Source organism: Embiotoca jacksoni, unplaced genomic scaffold (genome assembly GCF_022577435.1).
Source record: "Embiotoca jacksoni isolate LCO1_2020_lvr unplaced genomic scaffold, fEmbJac1.0.p SCAF_11, whole genome shotgun sequence".
Lineage (NCBI taxonomy): Eukaryota > Metazoa > Chordata > Actinopteri > Embiotocidae > Embiotoca > Embiotoca jacksoni.
The window spans coordinates 16671179-16683553 of NW_027185241.1; the positions used below are offsets into that span (position 1 = coordinate 16671179).

Here is a 12375-nt window from a genome sequence, read left to right on the forward strand (position 1 = left end):
GGAACTCTACCTTTTGTATGTGTGCAAGCGTCACTGTTTAACATCAATAAATTGGAATCTGATATACATGATTTAAAACCAGCTTAGTGCAGTTCTTTTAAACCCTATATGACATGTCCCAGTCTCTGCCATAAAATTTGATCCACTGTGTCAAATACAGCACTGAGATTCCAGCAGGAGATGAGTCCAACTTTTTCTGTGTATGCAAAAAACTGTTGGACAAAGGGTTGAATAATTGATTTGTATATGTGAATATGTGAATGATTTATAGGCTATGCAACTATACCTGTTCATAAATGCTTCTGTACCTTATACGATTTGTTCATTTTAAGTGTAGCATTCTTTAAATGAATGGCCTACATCAGTTATACATATTCAAATGAATATATAATGTAAAAGTTTCCAAATATGTGTTAATGTTAAGGAGGTTAAAATAAACTTAATTTAGTAACAGCAACACAAGCCACATTAGTTCCGTTAAAACGCCATTGTATTTACTAAATTAATGTATGTGTTAAATCTTGTTGGGAGTCCCTCCTATGAATAAAAAAAAAAAGAAAAAAGAGTGTGGTTCCAGTGCGTCAGCCCGTGACTTTACTCTGAGCAGTGTACGGGGCTCTCGGGAGCACAGAGGCTCTGCAGGCAGCTCAGTCAAGACTCTGTGCGCAGTGAGATAGGAGCAGGTCGCGGAGCTGCCTGCAACACCTCCTCTCCTCTGTCTGCAAACTTCAACCAACAACCTCCTTTATTATGTTTGCATGGAAAAGGTGCAGGAGTTTCATTTGATGGCTTTGCAAAATCAGACACTGGATTTCATGGAGAGGAAAAGGCATTTCGACTGGATTGTATGTGGATGAAATTAAGTTTTAGGAGGATTTATAGAGGGGTTCTTGTTAAGTGTTCATGCCCGTGGCCTTGCAGACTGAGACTGCAATGATTTTGTGATTTTCATTTTATTTTTAATTTAGTGTTTTTTTCTAAAATTGTCTAGAACTACAGCCTCCCCCTGTGGAAAACCTCACCATGGATAACATGACTGTGGAGAATGACACATCGGCGCACAATCAGACTCTGGGTGTTTGGACTGATTACACGGTTGAATACAAAGTGGTCAGCGTGTTTTTGGTGTCCCTCATATGCGGCGTGGGGATCGTAGGGAACATGATGGTCATCCTGGTGGTCCTCACCACCAAACACATGCGGACACCCACCAACTGTTACCTCGTGAGTCTGGCCGCCGCTGACCTGATGGTCCTGACCGCCGCTGGGCTGCCCAACATCACCGACGCCCTGCACGGACAATGGGTGTACGGATACGCGGGCTGCCTGGGGATCACCTACTTCCAGTACCTGGGAATCAATGCGTCCTCTTGCTCCATCACCGCCTTCACCGTGGAGCGCTACATCGCCATCTGCCACCCCATCAAAGCGCAGTTCTTGTGCACTTTATCCAGGGCAAAGAAAATCATCATGCTCGTGTGGGCGCTCACTTCTCTCTACTGCGTCATGTGGCTCTTTCTTTCAGACACTAAAAAGTTGGTGTACGACAACGTGGTGTTGCTCAGCTGTGCCTACAAAGTGTCCAGGTGTCACTACCTGCCCATTTACTTCACAGATTTCACGGTGTTTTACGTGCTGCCTCTCATGCTGGCCACGGTTCTGTACGGACTGATCGCCAGGATACTTTTCCTCAACCCGCTGCCTTCAGATCCGAAGGACAGCACCAAGAAGTGGAAGAAGGAGACGAGTAAGGGAGGGAGGATGATCAGCACCAACTGCTCCAGCAGCACCACGGCTGCCTCCCGCAGACAGGTGGGCCGCTTTCTGCTCAATCACTCTCTCTTTGTGGTCAGATTGGGTTTCTAGGTGTGTGAATGGGGGAGAGTGTGTCCAGCTGTGCCACAGGTCAGATGTACACAGTCCCTCCAATCAGAGACAACTTTGGGTGATGTCACTCACCCTCTTATCTGTCCCCGTCTGTCTTTTTTTTTTTTAATCAAATCCAGGAGAGAACCACTTTTGACAGCATCTCATCTAGTCACTGGAAAAAAAATAATCTAATTTCTTATAAAATTCCTGTCACCCCACACTTTGCAAATGTTACACAAATACTCTATTACAAAACACATGACAAAGGACCAATATTAGCATTAATCCTTATGTTTTGTTGGCTTTGTTTTTAAGTGATCGTTATTTGTTGTCCCACAGTCCCGACTGCTACATATGTAAAATAATATTTTTTATCGTCTATAGTTTTTTCCCCTTTTCATATTTTTTCTTTTCTTCTTACCTTTTTGACACCTAATTTATACATTTTCTTTGTCAAAAAGTAATTTAAACAGTGAAATCTACAGTATGTTATTTTACACAGTGATGTAACTGCATGTTAGGGATGAATTAGACACCAAAAAGTTCCTTTTATTATCATTACACTAAACAGAAATCTATGGATTTGTGTAGGATTTGGAAGGGTTTGTGTTGCATTAAGAGTCCTGTCTACACCATCATGCATACAGAACATTAACCACAGAACCATTTAGCCAAACTGAAGTCCCAAGCATAGAAGCCACTTCAATAACACGAGGGAAAGTTTTGACAAATCAAGTATGTTTTTTTGAGCTGTTAAAGAGGGCCAAGGGTCTCCAAGACCAGGAGCCCAAGCAGAACATTGCCCCCCTGAAGTCCTGGGCTATGTTTTTCATTTTCACCTGAACAAACACCCTCAAATTAAATTCCATAACAGCTCTGCAACTTTAAGACCAAAATGATCACCTCTGATCTCTGTGGAAAAGAAACACTTTACAAAATTCTAGGAAAATATTTTGACCTCCACTTGATCAAAACTGTGACAGCCTAAGTAACCAGTGATGTCATCGATCCTGTTCTAAAAATGCTCCACTCTGACTCCACCAACACTGTATCAATTTGAGTCGTAGTAATAACAGGTGGCTTCTTCACTCAAAGTCGCACACTTAGCAACGTTGTAGAAATGGTGTCAGATTGCGTTTCAGTAACAGATATGGTATGGTCTCTGTCCACAGGCGTCCGGGGTGGGAAGGTGTAAGATAAGCTGTCGGTGAAGACTTGTAGCTAGATGCACAATCTACTATTATTTTTTTCTTCTTAGGATTTTCCTGAATACTTACTTTTTGATATTCAGTGCACTAAAGGGCTGCCAGCACTCTCACTGTCACGAGTCCAGTGGAGCAAGGATTCCGTTTTTTATGTGGAACAAGAGGTGATCCACAATTTTTTAAACTGAAGAAGCAGAAATTCATTGTTCAGTTCACCTCTAATAAGTGGCGAATGTGATTAGACAATGGGGGTCTTTTAGTATTGTTCAATATTTGTTCACACTGCTGGATGATTTCCTCCAAAATGCACAGCAGATAGCAGCCTTTGATTTATCTTATTGACTCCCTTTTATAATGAAACATACTGCAGGAATTTTCTGAATATGATAATTAAACCTGAATGCTCTAAAGGCAAAGACCTCCAGGTAGATAGCAGAGTGAGACAATGTTTGTTTATCAGCTCAGGGGAAAAAGTATTCCTTGAATGATGGGGGTGTGTGGTGCCCTGCAGTAGTTCCATGCTCTGCTGGTCAGTCAAATCAGTTAACCCCAACTCAAACAGGCTTTTTGGCCTTTTTTTTCCCCCATCAGTGTGCCTTGTATTCTAACACACACCCCTCTAAAGACACACTTACGTGTTTTCTGCTGGACAGCATTAAGAGCTCATTGTGGACACAAACAACAATCCACCCCCTCTACCTCGTACCTTACCGAGTTATCTAAAGGTCAAAAAGTAATGAGGTTGTAGGATTAGGCACTTCACTCGCTGATGACACTGGCAGTGCCCCTATCTAATCCAATTAGATTCACCCCTTTGCCACGTAGACCGCACAACATAAATATGGATAAGGTTTAATTACATACAAGTTTCACATTAAGATTTTCACCAGGTAATTACATTCACAAATCCAAGCTTTATAAAGTTGTACACAGATATTTGATCAGTCCTTGCTGAAAATGAATCAGTATCATATGAATAGATAATGAATGGATTATGAGAACTACAAAGGGCTGATTTTAAACTTGTAAAACAAATGGTGATGCTATTGTTGGTAGAAAATACAAGCTGGGTATGTGGAAATTATGAATTTACAAAAGCTTTTTTTAGTTTTCCATCTGTAGTATGGACATTCAGGTGAAATCCAATGCAACAATAATGTAGCCTTGATTGCTCTATAAATGGACTGATATTATTGATATATTTAATAATAATAATTTGATATTAGATAATCACCTCTGTTCGCATTGTAAAAACACATCAAAAACTGGAGAGCCTGTTGTGTGCTTCTGATTTTTTTGTGTATTCTGTGTAACTCCTCACTAAAACATGTTCCTAAATATAAAGAATAAACAAAAAGGCACTCTAGCTGTAATGAAAAAGGTCAGCCCACGACTTGATGTGCTTCTGGCAATTTGATTTGCAGCTAAAAACTAACAGACCTGCTAACATGTCTGAGGTTTCCATCAGAGAAGCAGTGAACTCTTTTTATAAGACAGGCACACGATCAGCAGGAAAACAGCTCCAACAAGTTGGGTGCATTCAAGATCAACCAAATTCTCAACTCAAATTATACAGGTCAATCAAACCAGGAGAAATGTAATGAAACAACATAAAATTAATGAAAGACTCATAGTTGAGAATTTTATATGAACACTACACCATTATGGTACAATTACCCATTAATGAATAGTCTTTCTGTCCACTGAGGGAAAGGCATAAAACACTTGCAGTCTGTGACATGCAAAACTAATATTCCCAGCAGTAATTCTCCTTTTTTTCCCCTTTAAAAAAATAAAATAAATATCCTTCTCATTAAGTTGTCCAAAGGTTGTGTCAATATTGGTCAAGTTTTTAAAAATTTAATTTTCACTTTGCTGGTCCCATATGAGCAGATTTGAGCCCTCTGCTCATCTTGAATGTAGCCCACTGTGAAGATGCAGGTGGAACTCATTCCCTGCTGATTGCTGATTGTAAGACTTGTCCCTTAAAAGGGGAGCTCTCAGAAGCTCTGAAGAAGGCTTCATGTTAACATGCATCAGTAGAACTTTCTAAATGTACTGACAACAATCTGGCACTGCTTTGGGGAACACATGTTATAAGGTTCAGTGCCTTTAAGGTTTTCCTCTTCTGAATTTAGTATTATGGGTTTTTGCTCTTCAAAAACTCCACTCACACCAAGCAGGACAATGAGGATCCCTTGTGTAACCGGTCATACACCCTAAAGTTGTAATCTTTTAGTTTTTATGGTCAGTTGGTGACACCTGTGGTTACTGGTGCAGTTTGATTTATCACTACAAGACCCAGAATTCCTTCTGTGAGCAGCTGCTTTGTCAAAAAATAAGAGTAGAGCAACAGATGTATGTTTTAATAAAGATGTAGAGTTATAATGTCCCTTTTTCCATTGTTACTTGAAAATCTAATTTCATACTGCACACAGCTCAAATAGTTTTCTACACAACAGCGAGGCACAGTGGAGTTGGTAGCAGTAGGATGTATGCAGCCCGTCGACTGTAACCCTTCATCCAACGTAAATCCCTGTAATATTTAATACCGACCCAATGAAAAAAAGGGCAAAAGTGACCGTTTATTTTGTGTAGATTCATTTTTGATGATTGTGTTGAGCATTAAATTCCGTGACAAAAACATTTTGTTTCTGTAGCTGCTTCATAAGAAAAGCCACCCCATGTTTCACCAGTTGAATGCTTTTAATCTGAATAAGCAATCGGCCACATTTTGGGGTTCAGTTCTGCAAACAGTGAGGTTGATATCAATGAAATTTAAAAAAACAAGATGCTACATTACATATGTGCACTGTTCCTGTGAATCCGTTACAGTGTGCACGATTTGAATCCCACACGAGATTGACAGACTCCACCCCGAGCAATGAAACCTATCGTTTAAAGAAGTAGTTCCTTAACGGTGTCAAAAACCGGTCTTAATTTCATGGACCTGAGGTTGCAGAAACCTAGAGGCAGCTCACCAACTGTGGTGGTGCCCACTTGTCACTCAAAGCAGCAACACCCCTAATTAAGCATAACTTTAAGTCTATTATAATTTCAACTGCCAATTAACCTAATTAATTGCGAGATATTCCACCAGGCGTTATTTTTTTTTTTTTTAGCTTTACACAATTTTTCCAGTCTTTTGTTGCCCCTGTCCCAACTTTATTAAAACATGTTGCTGACATCAAAGTCAAAATTAGCATATATCTTTCATAAAACGATACAATTTCTCCGTTTCAACATTTGACGTTGTCTTTGGTCTATTTTCAATTTAATATGGGTTTATGTAATTAGCAAATCATTTCATTCTCTTTTTATTTACAGTTTAAACAGCATTCTAACTTTGGAAATGGGGTTGTATGTAAAACACTATACTTTAAATAACAATTTGTGTTTGATGTTTTTTTTAACAAAAAAAGAAGATCTCTTAAAATCCATAACATTACATTTACTCCTCCCTTCATTAGAAATTCCAGCAACTATGAATATGCAAATATAATTATCTTCTAAACTTTAACTGCTAGACAAAATATGTCTCACCTAATGGTAAAGTAAATTTTCAGTGTTTGTGTACTGAATTATTAGTTTCAGTATTATCATGATAGCATCGGCTGTTCAAAAATAGTCCGTTTTGGCAGTATGATTGCCGGGCTTGTCGTTTGGCTGTGTAGCTTTATTGACAACAGTCTGCTGCTTACGTAGGTGAAGATCCACTTGACTATCTCCACTCCAATGCTCTCCTGAACTGTGGGGTGATTGCGCCCCCGCTGCTGCACAGCGCCAGTTGCCTGTTTATTCAAGTTTTTTAATATTAAAAGTGCTGCATGTCTAAATATACCAAATTTGACAATGCACATCCTCAGTTCCCAAGCAATACACTCACCAAGTTTAAAGCAGATGGGAGAAATGGTTGTGGAGATATGCGAGGAACAAACAAAGACACAGAGATTCCTTGAATTATCGTATGATCTAAGTTGAGTGGGACCGTGATTGGCCTCCAAACTATTTGATGTCACGAATCCTGCTTGTAGACTTAAAATCGGATTTGCAGTGAGCATTTGCCATTCAGCACATGAAACTGAAAACTTAGTTTTGAGTGCAGCGGGACTTTAAGGATGAAAAACATTTTATCACTCAGCAGTAAGAAAAGCACAGATGTAAATAATGAAAATTATGATTATATTTTATTTGGGTGCTTCAGGGTTTTTGTCTTGTGTAGGCCAGCTCACTGTCACACTGTCATTGTTTACTGGAAATAGTACAGACCCAATGTTAACACTTGGTTACTGTGCTTTTCTTGATATTATAAGTGGAAGTGCTGTGAAAAAGGCCTGTGGTATCTTGTGCTGTGGTTCATATATAACTCATGACCTTGGAAAAACTCTTAAAGTGTTTTGTTTTTTGTGATTTTCATTTCGTACCTTTTTTAACACGTGGCTGATTTTTTTATCAGGTGACAAAGATGCTAGCTGTGGTGGTGATCCTCTTCACCTTACTCTGGATGCCATACCGGACCTTGGTGGTGGTCAACTCTTTCCTGGACAAGGCCTACCTGGACACCTGGTTCCTGCTCTTCTGCCGTCTCTGCATCTACCTAAACAGCGCTATCAACCCCGTCATCTACAACGCCATGTCCCAGAAATTCCGCACCGCCTTCAAGAAGCTGTGTCACTGTGGTCCTCAGCGCCTGGAGAAACCTGCTTCCTACAGTGTTGCGCTCACCTACAGTGTCATCAAAGAAACGTCCAACGGGGAAAGTCCGGACCACTTCACGACAGAAATGGACAATCTGCACACGCCACCTAATCAGTACCTGCCTGCCAGCATCTTACCGAGCGATGACAAGGTGCCGTATGAGGAGCCTTCCCTGTCGGGCAGAGATGTCAAAGTCTGACTAGAAAAAAACTTTCCACCTAAAGAGATCAGAGATCCTGACAGCTACAGTACGGGTTCAGTCAAGTTTTAAGCAAAAGTAAACAGGCACCTCCAGTTGAATTTATCCAACATGTTTTCTCTTGAAAAGGTTTCTTTGATTTGACAAGACCGTTTGCCAGAAGCAGGATAGGATGCAATGAGATGAGCTGCCGTGTACCGCAGCCTTTTTGCCATTTTGTACAGAATAAGTGAAGGGAGCGATCATGAAACAGTTTACTGATACATGTGTACAGCAATGACTCTCATTTCAGGAGAGCAAATCTCTGCCTGTTTCTGGAAAACAGGAAACATTAATTATAATATGGGAGGTGATGTGCCAAACCTCTGACGTAAAACGGAGACACCTTTTTGTAAAGTCTTACCTTAAACATTACAGGATAAACTTCCATTAGAGCAGTTTCATAGTTCTACATTTGCATAATTGGCTTGGCTGCAGCAGACAGCCTCTTCATCTTATCTTCCTCTTCACTCTAAACAGAATCAGACTCTTAAATCAGATGCTACAATAGTAGTCGCAGTCAACAGCAGGAAGTTTCAGTTATACCACAGAGCTTGGTGATAATCCTAGCTGTAATCGGTATATTTAGAACTATCACCTGACTCCCTCTGGCGTTATGGACTTTTTATAGTGAGTTTCAGCTTATTGTTCAGCTGTCTTACCTGCAGTTTAACGGTTCGTTCATTTTCACCGTTCTCACAGCGCCACTTTCAGCCACAGCAGGCAGCTGTTTACAGCAAAAAGCTCTTAAACCCCACTCTACGCTCCCCAGTCGGCACCAAACATCACAGAGACACGATTGGAGACTGCTACAGGGGGAACGCAGCCGAGTATTTAGCAGGTACAGGGTCAGATGTATCCCCCGAGGAGTCATCCTGTGGTCAGTGAATATATATTTGACACAAATTTGCTCAGTGACCTAAAACACATTTTTACTCCCTCAAGCGGTCTACAAAAAGAGATACTTATTGCAGGCTATTTCCAAAACCATTACTTTCTTCACTCATTCACTACAATAGACTCTGAACAGGTAGATTTAGGGCACTTTCTGATTATCAGCCAAAGTATTATTACATTGTGGTCATTGTTACCTTGTTTGTCCACAGAAGTTCTTTACATTCAGTGCTGCTGTGACTGTCGAGCTGTCACTTTCTTTTCAGTTAACCCTACCTATGTACCTATTCTGCCAGTTACAGTGACATGATTGCTTTTCTCAGAGGATTAGTGTTGGGGATTACAGTTTGAAATTCAGGATTTACATTCTTCTACTACATACTTCTAATCCCAGTAACACTCTTTTACATTGACAATTTGGGGGATGACTTGCCAGTTGATCTCAGTTAAGTGGAAAAAGTGGTCGTGTGTGTGTGTGTGTGTGTGTGTGTGTGTGTGTGTGTGTGTGTGTGTTAGCTTGATGCAGGGATCGGAAGTGTAGAGTCCAACACCAAATGAGAAGAAAAGGGGCTCCAAAATTATCTTATATTATGTCTTACCAGCTGTTTTGGTAACGTTACTCACTGGGTCAGGCTACATTTAGGAATATGCTGGTTTTGTTCAGAATTAGAGGGTGTGAACTCCACTGTGAGGTCGGGACTTGCTTTCAACGGGAGCTAACATCAAACGAGCTATTGGTAATCAGTAAATACCTCATACTGCAGGCAGGCTGCAGTTAAACCACATTGTCTCATTCTCTTTTTCTAGATGTGTTCAATTCATGATACGTGTAATGTAACAAATATATCTGTTGAGTAAAATAATAATTACTTTTTAAAGTCAGTTTTACATGTGTTTTTTTTTTGTTTGTTTTGTTTTTTACTCATCCATGTGGCTGGCTTAAAACAGCTTTTTTTTTTTTTTTTCCATGTTGTGATTGGTTACATTGTGATTGGTTACATTGTGATTGGTTACATTGTGATTGGTTACATTGTGATTGGTTACATTTTCGCTCATTATCAGTGTTTATATTGTTTATATCAACCAGCCCGATGATAGCATTTATGTAACTCTATTGTACTCAAGTTTTATCAACAGGTTTTCGACACACAAAGTTCCATGTGCCTTTGGCCTGGGACACACTACCTGCATGGCAAGTGTTACCTGTCACTCGCTACTGAGCTGCGGCTTGTTGCATGTGTGTATCCACAGCGGGTGAGTGTCAGTTGCAGTGCTGCGGCTGCAGGTTTCCCTTTGATAATGGAATATTTGTGGTCTGACAAATGATGAGTTCAGAGCGAGAAACACAGACACACACAGGTACTCACACCGAGACAGAGAAGCGATACAGAGAGGGAGGGAGAGAGAGGCAGGTGAGGAAAAACCCGCCCTTCACCTGGTAAAGTATCGCCATGATACAATTAGAGCCTACGCTGGGTTTTTTTCTGTGATTATACAGTACAAATGTAATCACAGATAATGTTCCTGTATATTTTAGTTGGGAACCGTGCACAACTCACGTGAGTAATAGGGATCAGGTCTCTTCTCTCTTGAGGCTGCTCTAATCTGTTAATGTGGACGCCGAAATGAAAACACGGCACGCATCCAGTGTGTCCCAGAATTTACATTTAGGCTCCAAAAAACAACGTGGCTATGGTTAGGAAAAGATCATGGTGTGGGTTACTTAAAATACATTTTCTTTATAATGGACTTGAACACAGGTCTCCTGGGCGAAAATCCTGGGTTTGTTCAATCTTACCATTGCCAACTTCCTCCTTATGACGACTTTCTCCCCTTTATACTCTGTCACATGACCTTTTTTGTCCCGCCTCGTCACGACACTTAAGACGTAAGATACCTTGTGCGTCTGTCTTAGATGCTAAAAGGCACGTTGTGCGTATTTCTCTGATACCAATGGCTGTGACCAACGTCAGTATTTGACGCCCTGGGCATGACAACGGTTGGGGTGTCACAGCTGTAGCAAGTATTTCCTCTTTGTTTATGTGCGTCAGAAGCCATGTAATTCTAATGCACACCACTGTGACATTTTAATCATGCTCGTAGAGGGAAAACACACATACAATTACATGACCTTTCAGGAAGATCCAAGCACAGAAACGGAGAGAGATTACAGTCCCGTATCCCTGCTGTGTCAATTTATAATCACTTGTACTACAATGATTTCTACAGGAACTTTAGTCGTAACCGTGACAGACACACCAAAGCCTTATGTTGCTTTGGTCACTGTAAAGACAGCCACTGTGGACTCACCGTGGAGAGCCTGTGAAGGTCAGCGGGCAGTGTATCATAATGAGGGAGAAACGTTTTCCTCTGATGTGCAGGTAGCAGCTGTTCGTCAAAGGGTCAGATATCTGTCATGGCAGTAATTCACTGATATTGGCTGAGACTGCAGAATGCAGCACTTTTCTGTGATTTATCTGGTCAGCCGACTCCACAGAACAATGATGGAACGTGTAAATAGATCACAACAAAGTGGCATACTTGAGTTGGTGCAATCCACAGTATGTATATGGCTCACTCTGCTATTAAAGGAAGATTTTTCTGCTGTCTCTTTGAGCTACGTATATATGAGATTGAAGAACACTCAGAGGGAATGAATACTAAGTGAACTCAATGAAAGGAGCCTGTTGCAGGCTGAACGGCAGGCGTTTTTGTCCATATTGTAAAGTTGCTTGAAATTGATTGTGCAGTGCAATGTGAAATTCATTCAGTATTGTGTTTTTGAAACGTGTGCCAGCAAAAGCAGTTTTTATAATAATAGCCTGTTTTTTGATCTATTGTTCCATCAGTGTGTTTGCTATCATTTCAACCCAGTCAGTGGAAGCTAATCTCCAAAATGGAATAATTGAGAAAACATGAAAATAAAAATGGTTTGAAGTCTGTAATTTGTAGCGTAAGGTACCTCTCATGTTTACACTTCTTAATTCCTGTCTTTGTTCTCAGTTGAAATGTATTTCACTTTTGGAAAAATGCCAGTAGTGGCAGCAATGCTTTGTGTTCTGCACGGTGCGCAGTTTGCAGCATGAACACCAGCTTTTGTGATGTGAGCACAAAGCATGATACCTGATGTATTTCCATCTGAGGCAACATTTTGTGCAAGTTTCTGTCTCCAGGTACCTTTTATCTGCTCTTTGTTGCTGTTTGGTGGATTGTTTTGTATTTTGTATCGTTCTTTGTCAATAATAAATAGACCATGATTACATTTCCTTGTGGTTGGTACATTATCACTGCATCTTAATGCCGACTCTCCTCACCTCCACCATCACTGAGCTACAGTATTACCAGTGGCCATTGAAGAAACTATCTCATCCAACACGCTGTCATGAATCAGGCACAGATAGCCACTCTATGAGCTATGACCACACTGAGGACATCAATCAGAGGGGTTGATGGCTTCGTTGTGAAATCACT

At 40.6% G+C, this 12375-nt stretch overlaps 1 protein-coding gene across 1 annotated transcript; it reads left to right on the forward strand.

Annotated features, from left to right (window-relative positions):
• The first annotated feature begins 674 nt into the window (after positions 1–674).
• trhra (thyrotropin-releasing hormone receptor a) lies at positions 675–12166 on the forward strand. The gene is made up of 2 exons (XM_069143375.1): positions 675–1812; positions 7531–12166. Exons 1-2 carry the CDS (start codon positions 1024–1026, stop codon positions 7969–7971), a joined length of 1230 nt encoding a protein of 409 aa, XP_068999476.1. The 5' UTR covers positions 675–1023; the 3' UTR covers positions 7972–12166.
• The last annotated feature ends 209 nt before the right edge of the window (positions 12167–12375 follow it).